The sequence below is a fragment of the Hemitrygon akajei genome, chromosome 7, assembly GCF_048418815.1.
Source record: "Hemitrygon akajei chromosome 7, sHemAka1.3, whole genome shotgun sequence".
Classification (NCBI taxonomy): Eukaryota; Metazoa; Chordata; class Chondrichthyes; order Myliobatiformes; family Dasyatidae; genus Hemitrygon; species Hemitrygon akajei.
Window position 1 is genome coordinate 118325377 of NC_133130.1, and position 25870 is coordinate 118351246.

The following is a 25870-nucleotide window of genomic DNA, read 5'->3' on the forward strand; positions in this document are numbered from 1 at the left end:
TAAACTAAATGAGTATTTTGCATCAGTTTTCACTGTGGAAGACTTTGTGGATTCTAATTTAATGCAATTATTCATTAAATTAAATTGATAAGAATTAAGCTTTTAATTAGAAGATAGCCTATTCTAGCTAAAAGAACACATAGAGCAAACCTACACATTACTGATGAATGTGCGCATGTGTACATAGCTGAAAGTCTACTTTACACTCTTTTCCAGCAGTTTATGGATATCTGTAAATAAAGGTTGAAATTGAGATTCTTTCATCACAAATTCTTTCAGCACAGACACTTCAATTTCTCCAAGAAGTTTCACTTAATTCTTATTTTCCATTCATTATTTGAGTATCATAAATCAAGGTTCAAAGAACTACTCTGAAGAGTCAAGCCGGATGTATTTCCTGGCTTTGCGACAATATGCCAATAGAAGTGAGGATCTGATACCTCAATTCTAATTACATATTTGCTCAATCTTACAGATTCAATGGATTCATCAGCTGGAGAGGGGGAACTTGCTGCATGGGCAATAGCTTGGTCTCCATATCATACTGCTCTGGCTTCGTATCACATAGCCAGCTTGGACGCAATATCAATGGTATACACTTCAACCAACAGATGGCCTTACGGATCCATTCTGGATTGAATCATTAACGTATTCTGATCTAGTCAGAAAGGAGACCTGCTGAACATTAACTGGGGGGTGGGGAATGGGGGGAGGATCTTTACATTTTTCTGTGTAACTGATTACAATGCTGTACAAAGTCAAGCCAAGTCACTTTTTATTGTCATTTCGACCATAACTGCTGGTACAGTACACAGTAAAAAATGAGACAACGTTTTCAGGACCATGGTGCTACATGAAACAGTACAAAAACTACACTGAACTATGTAAAAACAACACAGAAAAAAAAACTACACTAGACTACAGACCTACCCAGGACTGCATAAAGTGCACAAAACAGTGCAGGCATTACAATAAATAATAAACAAGACAATAGGCACAGTCAAGGGCAGTAAGTTGGTGTCAGTGCAGGCTCTGGGTATTGAGGAGTTTAATAGCTTGGGGGAAGAAACTGTTACACAGTCTGGTCGTCAGAGCTTGAATGCTTCAATGTCTGTTATCATCCAGCAGTTCAATGGCTAGGTTTGTCTTAATTGTGAAGGTGCTCCATAGATTTGAAACTAAAATTTCACATAATATGGATTCTGTTTAACTGAGACACATCAGGACCAGTACATTTTGGCCCAATTAAGTGGCTGCCCCAATTAGCCAAAGTCTCATGAAAATAGGTTACAAGGTATAAAGAAGACAAACTGAGTAATAAATTATGTATTTAAATGAAATACAGAACAAATTAGAACACTATAAATACTGCTATAATACTATAAAACTGTATATTAGTTCCTAATAGTTATTGATGGAGGAATTCATCCAGTATACGCAATGAACAAAATCAGCACAGACAATGGACTGCTTTCATACAATGCTATCGATGATGACAACCTCCAAATCTTCATTTTCAGTGTAACATTGAAGATAATTGTCAATACCTTTGAATTCTTCATAGTCTCTAACTTGTTAATGTAGTGAAATCATTTCATTTTCTCTCCCAGCGTTTTCAGGCATCTCCCAGCCTGAATGCTTGGAACTGCAGTGAGCAAAACAATTCTAAATTGTTTCACTGCTTATTTCTCGTCAACTATCTGTGACAAAAATCTCTCTTTTTGAATGCATACATATACAAATGATGCTATTTAAAACTATTCACTCTAAGCATAGTGTAGTGTTTAAAGGCCACACCAGTTCATGCAACTGATACTAATTAAAACCTGTTTGGCAACAGTTTCACATCCCAATTAAGCAGCATAATGGCTCAAACAAACAAGGGGAATCCCAGCTATTTTTTTGATTAGTTTTTGTTCTCTAAGATTTCAGCCAAATAAGCATCTGCCTTCATTAACTGATGGCCCAATTAACTGAAATCCACTGTATTACCTACTGCGAAATATTGAACGAAAGGGAGTGATTTACAGGGTTTAATCTAAAATAATACTTAAATTGACAGCTGAAGCCTGAGACAACCACAATTTTTCATTTCAGGATTTATTTTTAAATCTCTTGACTGGCTTTGTAGCCTTGCAATCCATATCATAATAGGAAATAGGTTCAAAACTAGCAATAAGTGTGAATCCATTGCTTACCATAAAAGGAAATGGATTGAATCATTATTCCTTACTCTTCAAAGTAAATCAGCATATAATGGAAGGCATCATGATACATTAAATGGGTAAATGTTCTCCTCTTTGGTCTGCAGATACCATTTACAGAAGTTAAACAGATTGTGTTTGCCTTCACTTCACGACTAGATCTGAGTGATTAAACATTCAAACTTCAAAGTAAATTTATTATCAAAGTACAAATACATCATCTAGGAGGAAATCAGAGGACCTGGGGAAAACCCACGCATTCCACAGGGAGGATGTATAAACTTCTTACAGATGACGTCGGAATTGAATTCTGAACTCCAATTCCCTGAGCTGTAATAGCAACGAGCTACCATGGGCAAGCTCTGCTGGCGCCAGAAGCTTGGTGACACTTGCAGACTGTCCTTAGAACATATTCTGACTGCGTCAACCATTGACACATTTTACAGTATGTTTCAATGCACGTGTGATAAATAAAGCAAATCTAATCTATACAGTTACCCATATGTGTGTATTTGTTCACTAAATTTTCCAGTAGTTGCAGTAAAACTAATCTGTATTTTCTCCAGTTTTTCAGTGGCACATGTCACACCACTTGAATCTAGCTATTTTATAGCTTAATTGCTATCACCAGAATTTGGTTTTACTCTAGACTGAATATGAGACAACCACAACTTCTTTTCCTTGGTCTTTTTGCTGTTCATTCTTCATTCTTGTAACACTTAACAAACGGTCGTAACCACCTATTTTTATGCCTCATTTTTGACTTCCAAAGATCCTCGAATCAATAGCAACAGATCCAGCGTAGAATAGAACTTCTAACCCAGTTAGTACGTTGGGACAAATTGCTGAAGTTGAAAACGGGAGAGAGTTAAGGCAAATCAGCACTGGTTGTTGAGGAACAAAAGGCAGAGAACTGAGCAGGTTGCTTACCTAGCAAAGCTGAGATGTTATTTTGCTATTGAACAGACACAATAGCAAAATCCGACTGTTATCAAAATAAATCTAAACTTCGTTATCAGAAAAGAATTAGAATCTGGTCATGTGTCTCCACGACATAAGAAATAACAGCTATCTTGACTATACCAATCTACCGATTCCCACAACTATCTTGACTATACTTCTTCCCACCCTGTCTCTTGTAAAAATGCAATTCCCTTTCCTCAGTTCTTTGGTTGATTTGCTGGGAACAGCCTGTAAGTGTCACCAAGCTTCTGCCAGCATCAGAATAGATAAGATTTATTTGTCAGCTGTACATTGAAACATACAGTGAAATGCATCGTTTGCTTCAAATCCAATCAGCGAGAATTGTACTGGGCAACCTGCAAGTGTCGCAAAGCAAAACAAATCAACCCCTAATCCATACACCTTTGGAATACATATCTGCTCACATTAGTTTCATACATCGTGTGAATATTTTTATAAATTTAATATTCACATTATATATTAAATGCACAGTAACTAATTCCTTCCTGTTGCATTGATCACTTAAAAAATACATGATTATGGATCCTAATGGAGAGTCTCAGTCCAAATTATCGACTCTTCATTCCTTTCCAGGCTGCCTGACCTCCTGAGATCCTCTAGCATTTCATGTGTTAATCTGGATTCCCAGCATCTGCTGAATCTCTTGTGTTTATACGTGATTATGGTCTGTTTAAGAAAATTAATGGCTCTCTGGAATTTTCTGCCCCAGATGATGATGGGGGCCAGATCATTAGAAACAAATGAAAACTGAAAGATCAAGGATAATAATGAACTGGCACCACAGAGGAGATGTGGTCAGCAAAGGTGATCCATGATCACGTTGAATGACAAGACCAATTTGAGTGGACTGGAGACCCACTCCTGCTCCTACTTGTGTACTTCTGTTGCATAAAGCTCTCAAGTCACTTCCCAAACATCTGGGGTTCAGAAACTATCACATTTAACCACTGGTCTACATGGACCTGGGCTCAACTGGAGGTGCTAAGACAGAGTTGTACTTGATTGCAGTAACCCAATATTAAGAAATATTGTTTCCTATTGCTGACGAGTGGCTCATTTGAGGTATGGAAGTTTAATGAAGGACAGCATAGTGGTGCCACTGTTGGTGTGGCTACTTCACAACTCCTGGGACCTGAGTTTGATTCTTACCTTGGGTGCTGACTACGCAGATCCTGTATGGTCTCTCTGTGCCTTTGTTCTCTGGGTGCTGCAGTTTCTTCCCAAATAGAACACAGAACAGTACACGTCCTTCGGTCCATGATGTTCTACTAACCTTTTAACCTACTATCAGATCAACCTAAAGCTTTCCTCACACATAGTCCTCCATTTTCTATCTTCCATATGCCTAACCAAGAGTTTCTTACATGTCCTTAATGTATCAGCCGCTACTACTATCCCCAGCAGAGCATTCCATGCAGCTATCACCCTCTGTGTACAAAATATACCATTGACATGGCCCCTATACTTTCCATCGATCATCTTAAAGTAAAGTCCTCTCTATTGGAGATGGAGTTTAATGGAGTTTAATGCTGAGAAGTGTGAGGTTCTACATTTTGGCAGGAATAATCCAAATAGAACATACAGGGTAAATGGTAGGGCATTGAGGAATGCAGTGGAACAGAGAGATCTAGGAATAACAGTGCATAGTTCCCTGAAGGTGGAGTCTCATGTAGATAGGGTGGTGAAGAAGGCTTTTGGAACGCTGGCCTTTATAAATCAGAGCATTGAGTACAGAAGTTGGGATGTAATGTTAAAATTGTACAAGGCATTGGTAAGGCCAAATTTGGAATATTGTGTACAGTTCTGGTCACCGAATTATAGGAAAGATATCAATAAATTAGAGAGAGTGCAGAGACGATTTACTAGGATGTTACCAGGGTTTCAGCACTTAAGTTACAGAGAAAGGTTGAACAAGTTAGGTCTCTATTCATTGGAGCGTAGAAGGTTGAGGGGGGATTTGATCGAGGTATTTAAAATGTTGAGAGGGATAGATAGAGTTGACGTGAATAGGCTGTTTCCATTGAGAGTAGGGGAGATTCAAACGAGAGGACATGATTTGAGAGTTAGGGGGCAAAAGTTTAAGGGAAACACGAGGGGGTATTTCTTTACTCAGAGAGTGATAGCTGTGTGGAATGAGCTTCCTGTAGAAGTAGTAGAGGCCAGATCAGTTGTGTCATTTAAGGTAAAATTGGATAGGTATATGGATAGGAAAGGAGTAGAGGGTTATGGGCTGAGTGCGGGTAGGTGGGACTAGGTGAGATTAAGAGTTCGGCACGGACTAGGAGGGCCGGAATGGCCTGTTTCCGTGCTGTGATTGTTATATGATTATATGATTATATGATTAGCCATTTCCACCCTGGGAAAAAGTCTCTGTTTGTCTACTCTATGCCTCTAATCATCTTACACATCTTTATCAAGATTACCTCTCACTATCCTTCGCTCGAAAGAGAAAAGCACTAGCTCGCTCAACATTTCCTTGTAAGTCATGGTCTCCAATCCAGGCAGCATCCTGGTAAATCTCTGCAACTTTCTAAAGCTTCCACATCCTTCCTGTAATGATGCAAACAGAACTGAACACAATATCCAAAGTATGGTCGAATCAGAGTTTAAAAGAGCTGTAGCAATACCTCGCAGCTCTTCAACTCAATCCCCTGATTAATGATGGCCAATACACCATACACCTTAACCACCCTATCAACTTGCATGGCAACTTTTGAGGGATCATTGGAGTCCCAAAGATATGCTCATAAGTTGCCCCACTACAAGAAGGATGTGAGGCTTTGGAGAGGGTACAGAAGAGATTTACCAGGATGCCACCTAGTTTAGAGGGCATGCACTATCATGAGAGGCTGAATAAACTTAGGTTGTTTTCTCTGGAGCGGCAGAGGCTGAGGGAAGATTGGATAGAGGTTTATAAGATTATGAGGGGCGTAGATAGACTAGACACTAGACAGGGAGTATCTTATTCCCAAGGTAGAAATGTCTAATACCAAAGGGCATGCATTGAAGGTGAGAGGGAGTAGGTTCAAGGGGGATGTGAGAGGTAAGTTTTTTCCTCAAAGAGTGGTGGATGCCTGGAATGCGCTACCGGGTATGGTGGTAGAGGCAAATACATTCAAGGCTTTTAAGAGATGTTAGGATAGGCACATGTATATAAGGAAGATGGAGGGACATTGACTTTGTGTAGGTAGGAAGGATTCATTTTTGGAGTTTGTTTGATTTACGTTTCAGCTGTCTCAGCACAACATTGTGGGCTGAAGGGCCAGTTCTATTGCTATGTTCTATGTCTATGTCATAAGTGAGGCTAACTATTTACTTTAAATTGCACCTTAGTGCAGGTTAATGGCAAAGGACGTTGGTTCGGAATGTGAGAGAGGATAAACTGCAATGGGTCGGGGAAATAAAGAGCAGTGTTATGGATTTGATGGGAATGCTCCTCAAGGAACAGCATGAACCCGAAGGGTTAAATGGTCTCCTTCTGGGTTGTTATAAAATAAGCCAAGTACATGATGTCCTCATCCATCAAATAACAGTGCAAGGCTCACATAAATAATGAGCTCTTGGTGAAGCAGGGTGATTGCAATCATTAAAATCAGGTTAGATTGTGGCTACATTCAGAACCCGTGAAAAGAAAACAAGGAAGATGAGAGGAGGAAACTTCCCACCGAATTTGCTCTTTTTGACTTTTCTTTCCATTTTTCCCTGATTTAATTCAGAACAATAAACTATGGCACCAAAATATAGGTGCTACAGTAGCATAGCCATTAGCACAACACTATTACAGCTCAGGGCATCAGAGTTTGGAGTTCAATTCTGACACCGTCTCTACAAAACCCCTCCGGGTGCTCCAGTTTCTTCTCACATTCCAAAGACTTGTGGGTTAGTAGGTTAATTGGTCATTGTAAATTGTCCTGTGATAAGGCTAGGGTTAAATAGGTGGGTTGCTGGATGGTGCAACTTGTTGAGCAGGAAGGGCCTGTTTCTTGCTGCATCTCTAAATTAATGAATAAATCTATTGTAAGAAACAATAAATTTTCTGTGGGCAGAAGTTCATTCTTTCGCCCTTTGTTAATATGAACACCACAAAATCCATGGATGATGTAATGGACCATCTGCAAATACACTTTCACTGATAGTCTAGGTTTCAGAGGACACTGGTGGTGCTTAATCAATTTATCATATAGCTGGAAAACTCCAGTTGTACAAACCTTCAAGAGTTGTAAAGGAACACAAAAATATTTAAGGGAGATCAAATTGTTAACTTGAACATATAACATTTTGAAGAAATGGAGAATAAAGTTGTGGACATGCTTTGTCAACACTAGAAACGTGGCAACACTTGCAGCCTGCCCAGCACATTTGTGACAGAAAATAATACATTTTATTGTTTTCAGGTTTCAATGTACAGGTGACAAATAAATAAGACTAATCTTTAAATGAGAGAAAGGTTCAATCTTGTGAAGTTATGTGGCTATAAGAAACTGCAGAGAGTTGTAGACACATCACAGAAACCAACTTCCCCTCTGTGGACTATGTCTATGCTCTCGCCACCTCAGTGAAGCAGTCACCATAATCAAAGACCACACCATATGCAACATTCTCTTTTTCCTCTCTCCAGTAGAAGATACAACAGCCTGAGAGGATGTACAACCAGGCTCAAGGACAACTTCTACCCTGCATTTATCACTCTTTTGAACAGAGCTTTTGTATGATAAGATGGACCCTTGGTTTTACAATCTACCTTGCTTTGATCTTGCACTTTATCACTTACCTCATTCCAGCTCAATGTACTGTGTAATGATTTGATCTGTATGAACAGCTTTTCACTGTATCTTGGCACATGGCAATAATGAACCAACATTACAACAACATTAGGCGATTATGTTATCCTTGCCTAACACAATTTAATATCTACATTAAATTAATTTCTACATTAAATTATGTTAGGCAAGGATACTGGAAAATATTGTCAAATTTGTTGTGTCATGATAAATAACTCATTGTTAACCTCACTGTTATTTAAAGCAATAAAAGATCTAAGCCCATGTCCTTACTTTATGTCATCTTTAGTACCATTAAAGCTATCCTTGAAATTAAGTACATTACCACAATTGTGGGATTCTCAACTAAAGAAGCACTACTGTAATTAAACTATCTGATGCCCGCACCTATCTAGGATTTATTCATTATTCTTGAAGCCATGAATGTGAACTCAGAACTTATGCCATGATATGTTGAGGGGGGTGTTATAACTTTAGAAGTGTTATTTTGATCGGTAAGGCTCAGCCTCTCTCAGTTGTATGTGAAAGATCCCACAGCCATAAGGCACAGTGGATGCAGCTGCTTCTAAACAGCTGAAGAGACATTGGCTGAACCAGGAACTCTAAAGCTGTATGTGTGGACTTCACATATTCTATTCGACAGAACACAACAGCACAGTACAGGCCCTTCAGCCCAAAATGTTGTGCCGACCTCTTAACCTACACCAAGATCAATCTAAACTTTCCCTCCACATAACTTTCCATTTTTCTTTCATCTATCTGCCCCAGAGTCTCTCGGATGTTTCTAATGTATCTGCCTCTACCATACTCCTGGCAGCACATTTTACACACCCACCACTCTGTGTAATAAACATAGCTCTGACATCCCCTCTGTACTTTCTTCCAAGCACCTTAAAATTATGCCTCCTCATATTAGCCATTTCCACCCTGGGAAAAAATCTCTGGCTGTCCACTCAAGTTATGCCTCTTATCACCTTGTATACCTCTATCAAGTCATCTCTCAAAAATACCTGTGACATCTCCCCAACACACACAAAATGCTGGTGGAACGCAGCAGGCCAGGCAGCATCTATAGGAAGAAGCACTGTCGACGTTTCGGGCCGAGACATCTCCCCTATACTTTCTTCTGCTCACCTTAATAGGATGCCCTCTGGTGTTAGTTATTGTCACCCTTGGAAAAAGGTGATGACTGTCTACTCTGTCTATGCCTCCTATAACTTTAACCACCTCCATTTAATTGCCTTCCCTCCACCTTTGCTCCAAAAAAAGAGAAAAGCCTTAGCTCACTCAATCTATCATGCTCTCTAATTCAGGCAGCACTCCGGGTAGATTTCCTCTGTACCGTCTCTAAAGCTTCCACAAAATGAGTCGAGACCCTCCATCACGACTGGAAAGCAAAGGAATAGCCAGTATAGAAAGGTGGGGGGGAATTGTGGAGCAAGGGCTGCTGGATCCAGGTAAGGGATGGGGTAGGGTGAGTAAGGGAGGAGAATGGAAATGACGTAAGGAGCTGTAAGGTAATGGCTGGAAGTGACAAAGGGCTGAAGAAGAAGGAATCTGACAGGAGACAGGCTTTATTGAAGGCATTGCTCGGACCACAAAGGCTATTGTGTGCAGTTTTGAGCCCCTTATCTAAGAAAGGAGGTGCTGGCTTTGGAGAGGGCCCATAGGAGGTTTATGAGAATGATTCCTGGAATGAAAGGGTTAACATAGAGGAGCGTTTAATGGCTCTGGATCTGTACTCACTGGAGTTTAGCAGATTCAATATCAAAAGGCTTAGGTAGAGTGGATGTAGAGATGATGTTTCCTACAGTGGTGGGGTCTAGGACCATAGGGCACAGCCTCAGAATAGAAGGATGTCTCTTTAGGACACAAATGAGAAGGAACTTTGTGAATCTGTGGAATTCATTACCACAAACAGCCATAGAGGTCGTCATTGATTATATTTAAAGCAGAGGTTGATAGGTTCTCGATTAGTAAGGGTACCAAAGGTTATGGGGAGAAGACAAGAGAATGAGAGAGATAATAAATCAGCCATGATAGAATGGCAGAGCAGACTCAGTGGGCCAAATGACCTAATTCTGCTCCTATGTCTTGTGGTCTTCAGAGAGGACAGTGGACAATGGAATAAAGAGAAGGAGGTAGGAAAGGGGATGCTTTGTTGTTGATTTATGTGGCAGGTGTTTTTCTCTTCACACTTCTAACTGGATTTTATCAAGCCACTTCTCCAGCTTGTGGCTGCATCGATGGTCTATGGCAAAACCACCTCGGATCTTGGTGAGAGGGCATGTTCGGACCAAGTTTACTCTGGGCACCATGAACTCAGGGCCTTTTATTCTGGGCAATGACCTAGACAGCTTGTATTGAAAAATTGGCTTGATTCATAATGAAGTGTAGCCTGGTCAGGGCAGACGCGAGTCTGTCCATTTGGGAGCCAGGCTTGGATCAATCTTCATCTGGCATCTCGTCCACAGACATTCCAACATGGGTAGTCCTGAGTTGGCATAGCCTGATGGGAGTCCTTGAAGCATGCAAGCATGACGTCAACATGTCAATCCAGGTTGTGGGGGAAGGGAATGGTTACAGGATGTTGGACAATTTGAGGCTAATGCTATTAGGTCTGATGACTACCAAGGTGCATACTAGTGAGCAAAATGCTCTCTTAATCCATGTCTGGCTTTGACTTGGTGGTGGAAGTGGCTATAAACAAACATGTCAGTTAGGGAATAGGAAATATAATTAAAGTGGCTGGCCACCGGGAAATCCTGGGTGGTGCAGTGGACGGAGTGAAGATGTTCAACAAAGCGGTCCCACAATCTGCTTCAGGTCTCTCCAGGAAGCCACATCAGTAGCACAGGATGTAATAAGCAACACTAGCGAGTTTACATGTGAAGGACTGTCTCACCTGGAAGGTCCCTTTAGGGCTTCAGATGGTGCTGAGGGAGGAGTTATAGGAACAGATATACACTTGGTTACATTCACACCCCTTACCTTCTTATTCTGGCTTCTGTCATCTTCTGTTCCAATCCTGACAAAGGGTCTCAGCCCAAAACACTGACTTTTTAGTCCACTGTTTATGCTGCCTGACTTGCAGCATTTTCTATGTGGTGTACTGTTCTGGCATACTGTTCTGTTGCCCCCTCATTGAACCAGGGCTGAATCTCTGGCTTCATCCTGGAATGAGAGATGTAACTCACCATGAAGCTACAGAAACTTATACTAATGATGCCACTGGCCCATAGCTCTTCATGAATGCTCAGTTTTCAGCTGCCTGATCTGTCCCAGCATGACTGTGGCACCACACGGCACAATGGAGGGTGGTCCTCAATGGGAAGGTGAAACTTCCCACAAGGAATTTGCAATGATCACTTCTATCAATACTTTCTTGGACAGGTCTGGTGAGGATGGAGTCAAGTAGGCTTAACCCTTGTGTCGATTCACTCACTAACTGCTACAGACCCAATCTGACTTCTACGTCTTTCTGAACTAAGCCAGCTCAGTCTAAAATGGCACTCTCAACTTTGGATATTGAACTCTGTGCTCTTGGTTGTTTCAAGTGTTGCTCAACATTGTGACCTGTACAAAAAGGACAGATTGCACTTGAATCCATGGGGGACCAATATCCTGGCAGGGAGGTTTGCTATTGCTATTGGGGAGGGTTTAAACTAGTTTTGCAGGGGGTGGGAACCAAAGTGAAGAGGCAAAAGATGGGGAGGTTGGAGCACAAGTAGAGACAGCTTGTAGGGAGTTTGTGAGGAAGGATAAGCAGATGTTCGAGCAAAGATGGACTCAGCTTGATGGTTTGTGATGAGTCTATTTTAATGCAAGGAGTATCATAGACAAGACGGAAGAACTTAGAGCATAGGTCAGTATTGAAACTGTGCTGTTGTGGCCATTACAGAGACTTGATGTCTCAGGAGCATGAATGGCTGCTGAGTATGCCAGGCTTCAGATTTTTCAAAACCAACAGACAGGGAGACAAAAGAGGTGGAGGCATGGCATTGCTAATTAGGGATAGTATCACAGCTGCAGAAAAGGAGAAGTCATGGAGGGGTTGTCTACTGAGTCAGTGTGGGTTGAAGTCAGAAACAGGAAAGAGGCAATAACTCTACTGGCTGTTTTTTTATAGACCCCCTAATAGTAACAGGGATATCAAGGAGCAGACAGGGAGGCAAATTCTGGAATGGTGCAATAATAATAGAGTTGTTATGATGGGAGATGTTAACTTTCCTAATATTGATTGGCATCTCCTTAGCGTAAGGGGTTTAGATGGGGTGGAGTTTGTTAGGTGTGTTCAGGAAGGTTTCCTGACACAATATGTAGATAAACCAACTAGAGAAGAAGCTGTACTTGATCTGGTACTGGGAAATGAACCTGGTCAGGTGTCAGATCTCTCAATGAGAGAGCATTTGGGGGGTAGCAACCACAACTATATCTCCTTCACTATAATGCTAGTGAGGGATAGGAGCAGACAATTTGGGAAAATATTTAACTGGGGTAGGGAGAAATATGACGCAATTGGGCAGGAACTTGGGAGCATAAATTGGGAGCAGATGTTCTCAGGGAAATGCATGGCAGTAAATGTTCAGGGAACATTTGCATGGTAGGCTCTGCAAAGGTATGTTCCATTGAGGCAGGGAAAGGGTGGTAGACTTAAAGAACCATGGTGTGCAAAGTATGTAGAAAATCTAGTTAAGAAGAAAAGCTTTCAAAAGGTTCAAGAAACTAGATACTGTTAGAGCTCTAGAAAATTACAAAGTTGCTAGGAATGGAATTAGGAGACCCAAAAGGGGCCATGAGAAGGCCTTGGTGAACAGGATTAAGGAAAACCCCAAGGGATTCTACAAGTGTGTGAAGAGCAAGAGGATGAGCCGTGTGAGAATAGGACTAATCAGTTGTGATAGTGGAAATGTATGCATGGAGTAAGAAAAGGTAGCGGAGGTACTTAATGAATACTTTGCTTCAGTATTCACCAGGGAAAAGACCTTGGCAATTGTGGAGATGACTTAAAGCAGACTGAAACGCTTGAGCATATAGGCATTAAGAAAGAGGATGTGCTGGAGCTTTTGAAAAGTAATAAATTAGTTAAGTCACCGGGACTGGATGAGATATACCCTAGGTTACCATGAGAAGCGAGGGAGGAAATTGCTGAGCCTCTAGCGATGATCTTTGCATCATCAATAGGGACGGGAGAAGTACCAGAGGATTGGAGAGTTGCAAATGTTGTTCCCTTGTTCAAAAAAGAGATTAAAGATAACCCAGGAAATTATAGACCAGTGAGTCTAACTTCAGTGGTGGGGAAGTTGTTGGAGAAGATCCTGAAAGGCAGGATTTATGAGCATTTGGAGACACATAATCTGATTAGAGATAGTCAGCATGGCTTTGTCAAGGGAAGCTCATGCCTCATGAGCCTGACTGAATTCTTTGAGGAAGTAACAAAACACATTGATGAAGGCAGAGCAGTGGATGTAGTGTATATAGGTTTCAGTAAGGCATTTGATAAGGTTCCCCATGCAAAGCTCCTTCAGAAAGTAAGGAGGCATGGGATCCAATGAAACCTTGCTTTGTGGATCCAGAATTGGCTTGCCCACAGAAGGCAAAGGGTGGTTGTAGATGGTTTGTATTCTGCATGGAGGTCTGTGACCAGTGGTGTTCTGCAGGGATCTGTTCTGGGACCCCTCCTCTTTGTGATTTTAATAAATGACCTGTATGAAGGAGTAGAAAGGTGGGTTAGTAAGTTTATTGATGACACAAAGGTTGGGGGTGTTTGGATAGTTTAGAACATATATGTCAAACTCAAGGCCCGTGGGCCAAATCCAGCCCGCGGTGGAATTATCTTTGGCCCGCGAGATAATACCTAATTACTATTAAAGCTGGCCCCAGTAATCGAAGCGCCTATGGCGTATGATATGGCTAATGCTGAGTTTATTCAGGTACCAGGTTTTCAGGGTTTTTAGCGTTTATTCGGCAGTCTTCTTCATAAGAAACGGAATTTGTAAAGTGAAACACTTTGTTGTTATAGCAGAGACTGAGACACATGAGAGCAGGCTGAAAAAACGGAGGCAACGAAAGCTGCGTTCACACGCGTCCGACTGATCCGGCCCGCATGAAGTTGCATTTTGCTCAATCCGGCCCGTGACCTAAAATGAGTTTGACACCCCTGGTTTAGAAGGTTGTAGAGGTTATAGCAGGGCATCGATAGGATGCACAACTGAGCTGAGAAGTGGCAGATGGATTTCAACTCAGATAAGAGTGAAGTGGTTCATTTTGGTAGGTCCAATTTGAAGACAGAATATAATATAAATGGTAAGACTCTTGGCAGTGTGGAGGATCTGGGAGATCTTGTTGATAAGCAAGATAGCTTCTACATAGCACCATCCAGAGACAGAGAAGCAGTTTCAGCGACAGGTTACTATCGATACAATGCTCCTCAGACAGGATGAAGAGGTCAATACTCCCCAATGCCATTAGGCTTTACAATTCTACCGCCAGGACTTAAGAACTTTTTAAAAGCTATTATTAATGCTTTTTGAGATAGTGATTTAGATGCATATCATATTTTTTACTGAGTTAAGTATTGTATGTAATTAGTTTTGCTACAACAAGTGTATGGGACATTGGAAAAAAGTTGAATTTCCCCATGGGGATGAATAAAGTATCTATCTATCTATCTATCTATAAGACACTCAAAGATGCTGCAAAGGTTGACAGTGCTGTTAAGAAGTCGTATAGTGTGTTGGTAATCACCAATCGTGGGATTGAGTTCAAGAGTCATGAGGTAATGTTACAGCAATATAAGACCTTGGTCAGACCCCACTTGGAGTACTGTATTCAGCTCTGGTCACCTCACTACAGGAAGGATGTGGATACTATAGAGAGAGTGCAGAGGAGATTTACAAGGATGTTACCTGGATTAGAGAATGTCTTATGAGAATAGGTTGAGTGTACTTGGCCTTTTCTCCTTGGAGCAACGGAGGATGAGAGGTGACCTGTTAGAGGTGTATAAGATGATGAGAGACATTGATCGTGTGGATAGCCAGAGCCTTTTTCCCAGGGCTGAAATGGCTAACATGAGGGGACGTAGTTTTAAGATGCTTGGAAATAGGAACCGAGGGGATGTCAGGTGTAAATTTTTCACAGAGACTAGTGGGTGTGTGGAATGCACTGCCAGCAGTAGTGGTGGAAGCGGACACAATAGGGTCTTTTAAGAGCCTCTTAGATAGGTACATGGAGCTTAAAAAATAGTGGGCTATGCCCAAGGGAAATTGTAGGCAATACCTAAAGTAGGTTACACGGTCGGTACAATATTGTGGGCTGAAGGGCCTGTAATGTGCTGTAAATTTCTTTGTCTATGTTTTATGTTCAGCATGGTTCATCAGCTGAGGAAGGTTGGTAGGTGCTAATCTGGAAGAGGGGAGGGCTCCTTATGCAAATCTGACCAGATGTCATGGGACACAAAGAAGGAGACTCCAAAGACTGCTCTCTCCCACCCCTACACCACTATGTAATCATCTGTTGGGCCTGTCCTACAAGTGGGACAGGATATACTAGAAATGTGATGACACATTGAATACAACTCAATTGTACAATTGTCTGTGGAACAATTCCCTCAGTTTAAACACCAGTATCCAGCTGCTTGAAAGGAAGATTCTGCAAAGTCAACTAGGTTGAGGGCAGACTTGTCATGTTCAGTCTTTTGTCAATACCAGATGACCTATTCAATTTCCAGGGCAGGAAATATGCTATCTTCTTCCTTTGAATCTCATTTACTGTTTTTCTGCATGGAATGTAGAAATAATGATACAACTATGTGGCTTGCTAGGCCAGTTCGGAGGGGAGGGTCTACAGTCACATATGAGCCACACTGAATAAGACGCCAATTTCTGTCCTCAAAGTTATTCAGGAACTAGATGAATTTTTTTAAACAACAATCAATATTGTCATCATGGTACTAATGCCTAATTGTTTTTCTCCAAAAGTTTAGATTATATACTGAAGTTAAATTGCACATGTTGTGGATTGTTAGTCCAGGCCTCTGGATTAGCTCTCTGCTAATCTAATCACTGAATTGCTGCAATGATACCATGATCATTGTGCCCTTGTTTTTGCATTATTAAAAATAAGCTGCAGCAAAACTAGCCGCCTGGGTTCTTACAAATATCTCTTTAATTGCTGTTTCATTCGGTTTCCCATCAGATTCAGTAAGAACCTACTTTTCCACTTTTGATTTATTCTTATAGAAAAAAAACATACCTTGCATGTCAGGCCAAATTGATAAACCAACTATTCAATTTTACAAAGATTATATCTATTTTACATGCTGAATACTTCAAATTCGAAAAGGAGGGTGGTCTGAATGTCAGACTCAGAAAGAATGAGTTGCTTTTGTCTTCTTCCAAAAAGATAAACATCAGATAACTTTTAACAATTGCTATTCTTGATAGCATTACTTTTGGAAAACATGCTCTAAAGAAGAAGCACACCATCTCCATAATTCTTAGAGGTAATGGCCTTGGGCCGAAACTTTATATGTTGTCAAAAGAGTTCTCCAAAAAAGCAAAAATATAAATGATCTTAAGTAAACTAGTTCAAAAAGAAAAATGTACGCTGAAGCACGGAAGATATGTTTGGAAGAACAGCTTGGAGAATTTATACTGAAGAGAAGCCAGAAGAACAGAACCCACCATCCCTCAGAACTACAGCCTGTAGTACCCAACTGCATTTATCATAATTAGTTTCAGATTGGCTCGCTTGCTTGTCTAAAGCATCCAAAATTCCATCAGGATGAACTCCAATGTTGAGTCCCTCCTGCATGCACCACAATCAAACAACCGGAGTGGTATACCAAATGGCTCAAAGTTTATTATCAAAGTACGCATATGTCACCATATGTCAACATTCATTTTGGCTCAAGAATGTTGAGGTACAAGAAAAAAATTACCAAAAGTGTTCTGGGGATTTTGACTATAAGAACAGAATGGAGAACGAATGATTGTTCTAAGAGTAAAGGTCAAGACTACAGCATAGTCAGCTCAAAGAATCAAACAATGTGCCAGATTCCTGCATCACAGTTGTCAGACTTAGCAACAGCACAGTTTCAACCAACACAGTCTGCAGACCTGAACCCTTAAATATCACTGAGACCGTTGACACCAAAATCCCATGTCCAGCTTGGCTCAGTCATAACACGAGTATCATATCAAATGGTTTAGGAATGACGGTAAGCTACTAAAAGTAGTGGAGGAAGAATGGTTCTGGGGATTTTGACTCTGAGAAGAGCAAAGCATAGTTCTGAAAGGTAAATGAGAGGTTTAAAAGAGCTATACAAGCTCTTTTAATTAAAGATTTTTATATAATAATTGAATCAGGGGACAAGAGGTTAGTGCAGGAATATACTAAAGTGAAAAATCACAAGCACATAGGGCAGAATGGTCTAAAGTTAGTTTCTTTCTTAGGTTCTTAGCCTGATGGACTTAGAGAAGGTCAACAGAGGAAAGATGTTCTTATTACCAATTGGTTCAAAGACAGGGAGCACAAATTTAAATTTTTTCACAAAAGATACAATGAAAGTAGGAGAAAAATACTTTACTCAGTGAGTAGTAAGAATATAGAATTCTCTGTAAATAAAGATTCAAGATTGTTTATTGTTATTCTTTAGTACACAAGTGTAAAGGAGAATGTGATTGTAACTCCAGATCTGAGGCAACATAAAAAACATTCAGCATAAAGAGCACAATAAAAAACCAAAGAAAGACAATAAGTATAAAACAATTACATAAAACACAATGTCCAAGTACGCACAGACATACAGTATATACATAAAGTGACACCAGGTGATGTGTATGTGGTAGTGGTGAGTGGGGGGAGGTTGGAGGGGGTGACCAGCCTGACAGCTTGCGGAAAGCTGAGGGAATGAACAATTAGGGCTTTCAAAGGGGAACTGATCAGCACTTGGGAAAAGGAAGAAACCACACCTTCGTCCAAAAAAGAAAATGTTACAGAAGGTAACCAAAGTTCAATCAAAGGGGCATTATTGAATCAGAGAATTAAACTGCAATCATGGGAAACCAAGATAACATTCTTTCATTTCTAGATTGCATTTTATTGACTTTACTATCGGGAAGGGAGACCCAACAGGACTGAACATATATATCCAGGTTAGGGTGGCTTGTGACCTGTAGTGTGGTATTCCTGTGTGCTGGTTGTCTTTGTTCATCTTCATGATAGACGGTGCTGGTTCAGAGTTGCTGTTGATGAATAGGTTTTCTGCCTTCCTTTCAGGAAAAGTGAGAACATATGTAACATCCAGAATAATTTTATTGCTCAAAATAAATTTAATATCAAAGTACATGTATGTCACCATATACCAATCTGAGATTCATTTTCTAGCAGGCATTCACAGTAGAACTCTATACACAGTAGAATTCACGATTTGACTCCATTTTGCTGATTAAAGCAACAAGGGAGATTGTAACGTCAAGGCAATTGTTTGTGCTCCGCAGGATTCCAGGAGCCAGAGGCAGTGTGCGTGAACCTCATGGTGGGCAGGCTGCAGTATGGGGCGCAAATAGATGTTTGACTCCATTTTGCCAATTACAACTTCCATTGTTTACTGATTAAAGCAATGAGGGAGACTGAAGCATCGAGGCGAGTGTGAAGGGTAAGTGCTGGCTGCCTGTATTTTGATTGCTCTGCTACAGAGAGGGAAATGCTTGCCGGAGAGTCTTGCCCAGGTTTTCTGTGTTTTGGATGTGGTCTTGGACTATACACTTTCTTCAGTCTTTTTTATATTCTGTGTTTTCACCTGATCTTTTCTTTTTGTGCCGGTAGAGGGATTTGGGGGGGGGGGGGGGGTCAACATGCCAGTTTGATTTTGTTTGTTTTTTTTGTGGGCGAGGAGGGATTTGGGGGTTGATGTGCCTATTCTGTTTCGTTTGTTTTTTTTGTGAGGTATGAAGGACTTGGGAGTTGATGTGCCTATTCCATTTTGTTCATTTTTTTTGCAGGGAGGGGGATTTGAGGGGGGAATTGAAGATTGTGATGCCTTTCTTGTTTCATGGCTACCCGAAGAAGAATTTCAAGTAGTATATTTTGATAATAAATGAACCTTTGAAACTTTTTTATAACAAAGATATAACAAGATATAAATGAAAAACAACACACAAAGACTGACAACTAATGTGCAAAAGAAGACAACAAAATAAATAATACTGAAAGCATCTTTCCTTGATTACAGGCTTCCAGAATGCATAAGGCAATGGGAATGAGGAAGTCCTTTCACGTGATATTGATATATATCCTTCCCTGGCTAATAACAATCAGATAGTAGTAAACCGCTTCTACTTACTCCCTGTCCCTTCATGTGTGCATGACTTACTTTGATTCATGCTTTGTCTCTTGACTTGTACTTCACTAACATTAAAAAAATCCTTCGTTTAAGCATATTAATGTATGGCAGATTGAGAACAAGGGAAACTTCTTAATAGAAGATCACTGCACAAAGTGCATGGGTAACGGGACAGAGTTCTGCTAGTCACTGTTATTTCCCTCCCCCTCCCCTCTTTTTCTATTCCCCACTCTGGCCTCGAACCACTTTTCATCTGCCTTTCACTTCCCCCAGGTCCTCTCCTTCCATTTCTCCTATGGTCCACTCTCCTCTCCTATCAGATTCCTTCCTTGCCTTTATCTTTCCTGGCTTCCCCTATCACCTTCTAGCTAATCTCCTTCCCCTCTCTCCACCTTTTTATTCTGACATCTTCCCTCTTCCTTTCCAGACCTGAAGAAGGACCTTGGTTGGAACGTCAACTGTTTATTCATTTCCATAGATGCTTCTTGACCTGCTGAGTTCCTCCAGCATCTTGTGTGTGTGTGTGTTGGTTTGGATTTCCAGCATCAGCAGACTTTCTCGTGTTTAAAATTAAACACAGTTTTTGAACTGAAGAAAATCATCTCTCATCTCCTTAGAAGCTGATAAAATCAGTCTGTTTCTTTGAAAGGTAGTATTTCTCCCCCAGATACTGGAAATCCCTCAGGGCATACAGTACTTGGATTTGCACTCTATGCTGTGATACTAAAGGAAAGATAATTGCAATTGTGATGCTTTAATCTAATATGTAGACATGTGGTAAGTAATAACAAGCCTAGATGGCTTTGCAAACTAGTTGAAGATAATCAGCTTTGTTCAGTCACTTCACCTTCAAGTTCACAGTTTGCTGCGGGGCGTGGTGCCAGCCATCACCAATTTGGGTTCAATACTCACTCCTATCCGCGAGGAATTTGAATGTTTTCCCTGTGACTGTTTGACTTTCCTCCAGGTGCTCTGGTTTCCTCCAACATTCCAAAGACATATGGGTTATGGTCAGTGAGTTGTGGGTGTGCTATGTTTGCACAGGAAACGTGGGGACATCTGCTGGCTGCCCCAGCAGAATCCTCAGACAGTAAAGGTCTTTGACACAAAGCAAGGCATGTTTCGTGATTCAATGTAATGGGACAAATAAAGCTAATCTCTATTGTTCACATGTGTATTGTTACCCATTTTATTTACTCGTCTGAAAACTCAACTTTTGAAATATGCCTCACTTTTTGTTAGTTTAATTAAGATACTGTAAATTTCTATTTCAGCTCCACTTTTCATCTAGTTCCTCACATCAAGGTCGTAAGTTAGCAATCTTTTCCACCCTTTCACATGTTCCATGCCTAGAATGCCCTACTGTTGATTTAGTACCCAAGTTGTGTCAGTCTAATCTGTGGAATTTCATCTCCCATGTAATCAGGCAACTAATTGTTGGAAATCTGATCACTCCTTTAGCACAAAAGCAAGCCAAGTCAAATGAGTATTTGATTCACAAAAGTATCCAACTCTGCTCAATAAGTTAAAAATCAAAGTAAATTTATTATCAAAATATGTCTGTCACCATACACTACAGGAAAATTACAGAAAAATAAAGAAATTCAATAGAGTTTATGAAAAACTATGCATAAACAAAGACTGACAACTAACGAGCAAAAGATGAATTGTGCAAATAAAAAGAAAGTAAAAATATAAATTATATTGAGATGAAGAGTCCTTCAAAGTGAGTTCATAATTTGTGGTGAGTGAAACTATCCGTACCAGTTCGGAAGCTGGATGGTTGCACAGTAGCTGAATAAAAACAATAAGAACAATAAATTACGACATGTACAAACAGCTGGATGAACTCAGCAGGTCGGGCAGCATCCATTGAAATGAGCAGTCAACAGATGCTGCCCGACCTGCTGAGTTCATCCAGCTTGTTTGTACCTGTTGATTTGACCACAGCATCTGCAGTGTACTTAGTGTTTAATAAATTACGACATTTAGTTGTTATTCTAATTATCGAACTTAATGAAGTGCATGACAATCTACTGGCTGTAAGAAACTGGAATGAGCCACAGTGATCCACAAATTGCTAGCTCCCTGACAGCTTAAGATATATGATGACAGTCTGGAGGGATCCTGTTTCCCCTTATCCTTCATTATATAAAAAAGATCAAAGGCAAAAAATATTATATTCCATCATAGTACAAAAGCTAAAGTCTTTACCAAGTGGTTAGTCAGTCCCATGCATGGTCACTCAACAGCTATTATCATCTTTAAATTGAAACTGTAACAAGTATCCTCTTAAAGTCACGATGTGGTAAGTAAGCAATTGTAAAAAGATCATCTAACTCAGTAGTCCAAATAAGACCTTGCAGTACAATTTGTGCTATTCTTTGAAATGCATTCTGTGACAGCTTTGTACCCAATTTTTGGCTGTGCTGTTTTCTCAGTGCATTTGAAGATAAGGATAACTATTTGATTCATCACTAGATGCAAGAAATAAGAGTAAATTTCAAAGCAAATTTATTATTAAAGTACACATATGTCACCATAGAGATAGAAACTTCTTAAATATAACTCTTACCATTATATCAGGCTGTACTTCCGTCTGCAACTAAATACTCATCTTCCTCATCTATTCAGGAGAATTTAAACTAGAATTGCTGGGAGGTGGGAATTGAACTGAAGATGCAGAGGAAGGGGCAGTTGGCTCACAAATAGAGAAAACTTGGAGACAGTGCAAGAGAAAAGATAGTCAGTTGATAGAGAAGAGATGCACTCAGACCGATGGTTTGAGATGTGCCTATTTTAATGCAAGAAGAATCATGAACAAAGTGGATGAGAGAGAGTTGATCAGTACTTGGAGCTAAGATGCTCTGGTCATTACAGAGACTTGGATAGTTCAGGGCAGGATGGGCTTCAGATGTTTCAGAAAGGACAGGGCGGGAGGCAAAAGAGGTGGGAGCATGGCATTGCTGATCAGAGATAATGTCATGGATGAAGTCATGGAGGGATTGTCTACTGAGTCTCTGTGGATGGAAGTTAGGAACAGGAGGGGGCCAATATCTTCACTGGGTGCTTTTTTATAGACCACCCAATAGTAACAGGGACATCAAGGAGAAGATAGGGAGACAGATTCTGGAAAGATGTAATAATAACAGGGTTGTTGTGGTGGGAAATTTTAATTTCCCAAATATCGTTTGGCATGTCCCTAGAGCGAGGGGTTTAGATGGGTAGAGGTTGTTAGGTGTGTTCAGGAAGGTTTCTTGACACAATATGTAGGTAAGCCTACAAGAGGAAAAGCTGTTCTTGATCTGGTATTGGGAAATGAACCTGGTCAGGTGTCAGGTCTCTCAGTGGGAGAGCATTTTGGAGATAGTGATCATAATTCTATCTCCTTTACCATAGCATTGGAGAGGGATAGGAACAGACAAGTTAGGAAAGCATTTAATTGGAGTAAAGGGAAATATGAAGCTATCAGGCACTAACTTGGAAGCAAAAACCGGGAACAGACATTTTCAGGGAAATGTATGGCAGAAATGTGGCAAATGTTCAGGGGATATTTGTTTGGCGTTCTGTATAGGTACATTCCAGTGAGACAGACAGGGATGGGTGGAAGGGTATAGGAACTATGGTGTACAAAGGTTGTTGAAAATCTAGTCAAGAAGAAAAGCTTACAAAAGGTTCAAAAAACAAGGTAATGATAGAGATCTGGAACATTATAAGACGGGCAGGAAGGAGCTTAAGAATGAAATTAGGAGAGCCAGAAGGGACCGTGAGAAGGCCTTGGCAAGCAGGATTAAGGAAAACCTCAAGGCATTCTACAGATACGTGAAGAGCAAGATGATAAGACGTGAGAGAATAGGACCAATCAAGTGTGACAGTGGAAAAGTGTGTAAGGAACCAGAGGAGATAGCAGAGATACTTAATTAATACTTTGCTTCAGTATTCACTACGGAAAAGGATCTTGGCGATTATAGGGATAACTTACAGCAGATTGAAAAGCTTGAGCATATAGACATTAAGAAAGAGGATGTGCTGGAGCTTTTGGAAAGCATCAAGTTGGATAAGTCTCTGGGACTGGATGAGATGTACACCAGGCTCCTGTGGGAGGCGAGGGAGGAGATTGCTGAGCCTCTGGCAATGATCTTTGCATCATCAATAGAGATGGGAGAGGTTCTGGAGGATTGGTGGGTTGCAGATGTTGTTCCCTTATTCAGGAAAGGGAGTAAAGATAGCCCAGGAAATTATAGACCAATGGGTCTTACTTCAGTGGTTGGTAAGTTGATGGAAAAGATTCTGAGGGACAGGATTTATGAACATTTGGAGAGGCATAATATGAGTAGGAATAGTCAGCATGGCTTTGTCCAAGGCAGATTGCGCCTTACGAGCCTGATTGAATTTTTTGAGGATGTGACTAAACACTTGGATGAAGGAAGAGCAGTAGATGTAGTGTACATGGATTTCAGCAAGGCATTTGATAATCTATGCAAGGCTTATTGAGAAAGTACAGAGGCATGGGATCCAAGGGGAAATTGCTTTGTGGATCCAGAATTATCTTGCTTAGAGAAGGCAAAGAGTGGTTGTAGATGGGTCATATTCTGCATGGAGGTCGGTGACCAATGGTGTGCCTCAGGCAACTGTTCTGGGACCCCTACTCTTCGTGATTTTTATAAATGACCTGGATGAGGAAGTGGAGGGATGGGTTAGTAAGTTTGCTGATGACACAAAGGTTAGGGGTGTTGTGGATAGTGTGGAGGGCTATTAGAGGTTACAGCGGGACATTGATAGGATGCAAAACTGGGTTGAGAAGTGGCAGATGGAGATCAACCCAGATAAGTGTGAGGAGGTTCATTTTGGGAGGTCAAATGTGATGGTAGAATATAGTATTGATGGTAAGACTCTTGGCAGTGTGGAGGATCAGAGGGATCTTGTGGTCTGACTCCACAGGACACTCAAAGCTGGAGCGCATGGTGACTCTGTGGTTAAGAACACATATGGTGCATTGGCCTTCATCAGCTGTGGGATTGAGTTTAAGAGCCGAGAGGTAATGTTACAGCTATATAGGTCCCTGGTCAGACCCCACTTGGAGTACTGTGCTCAGTTCTGGTCACCTCACTATAGGAAGGATGTGGAAACTTTAGAAAGAGTGCAGAGGAGATTTACAAGGATGTTGCCTGGATTGGGGAGCATGCCTTATGAGATTAGGTTGAGTGAACTAAGTCTTTTCTCCTTGGAGCAACAGAGGATGAGAGATGACCTGATAGTGGTGTATAAGATGAAAAGAGGCATTGATTGTGTGGATAGTCAGAGGCTTTTTTCCCAGGGCTGAAATGGCTAACACAAGAGGGCACAATTTAGGGGTGCTTGGAAATAAGTACAGAGGAGATGTCAGGAGTGACTTTTTATGCAGAGAGTGGTGAGTGTGTGGAATGGGCTACCGGTGACAGTGGTGGAGGCAGATACAATAGGGTCTTTTAAGAGACTCCAAGATAGGTACATGGAGCTTAGAAAAATAGAGGGCTATGGGTAGCCCTTTGTAATTTCTAAAGTAAATGCACGTTCGGCACAGCGCTGTGGGCTGAAGGGCCTGCATTCTGCATTCAATGTTCTATGTTTCTATGTTTTATTGGAAGACTGCAATCAGTGCACATCGGTAATAAAATCTCCTCCTCACCAACAATCAACTCAAGTGCACCTCAAGGATGTGTGCTTAGCCTACTGCGCTACTGTCTCTACACTCAAGACTGTGAGGCTGGGCACAACTCAAATGCCATCGAAAACTTTCGCTGGCAATACCAACATTGTTGGCAGAATCTGAGATGCCAATGATGTTGTAGAGAAGTGAGATAGATAAGCTGCTTAAGTGATGACGCAACAACGTTGCACTCAACATCAGCAAGACGAAGGATTTGAACATAGATTTCAGAGAGAAGAAGTTGGGAGAACAGACAACAGTCCTCATTGAGTGCATGTGTTAGTTAAGGAAAGGATAAGCAGCTACAAGTTCCTATTTGTCAGTAGTTCAGAGAACCTATCTTGAACCCAACATACTGGTGCAATCACAAAGAGGCCAAGCGATGTCTTTGGAACAGCTGACCCTTCCACCATCAGATATCTGAACTTGCGAACACTATCTCATCATCTATTTATTTTATGGCATATGTCAGTGATAATAAACATGCTAACTGATGATTAATTAGGTTTGTGAATTGACTTGCATATTTGATCATTGATAATATTCCCAACATTTAGACCACAAGAGATAGGAGCAGAATTTGGCCATTTGGCCCATTTAATCTACTCTGCCATTTCATCATGGCTGATTCAATTTTCCTCTCAGCCCCAATCTCCTGCCTTCTCCCCATATTCCTTCATGTCCTGACCAATCAAGACACTATCAACCTATGCCTTAAATATACATGAAGACTTGGCCTCCACAGCTGCCTGTGACAAAGAATTCCACAGATTCACCACCCTCTGGCTAAAGAAATTCCTCCTCATCTTTGTTCTAAAAGGACAGTCTTCTATTTTGAGGCTATGTTCTCTGGTTTTAGACTCTC

The 25870-nt window shown here is 40.9% G+C and overlaps 1 protein-coding gene across 2 annotated transcripts in view; it reads right to left on the reverse strand.

Annotated features, from left to right (window-relative positions):
• Positions 1-25870, reverse strand: part of wdr27 (WD repeat domain 27) — a 561812-nt gene that overhangs the window by 286237 nt on the left and 249705 nt on the right. The window contains exon 24 of one of the 2 annotated variants that reach the window (XM_073051836.1): positions 20891-21110. The exons of the other annotated variant lie outside the window; for it this stretch is intronic. Coding sequence (XP_072907937.1) covers positions 20931-21110 — 180 coding nt within the window. The 3' untranslated portion in view covers positions 20891-20930. Of the gene's footprint in view, positions 1-20890; positions 21111-25870 lie in introns of those variants that run through there. 2 annotated transcript variants of the gene reach the window in all.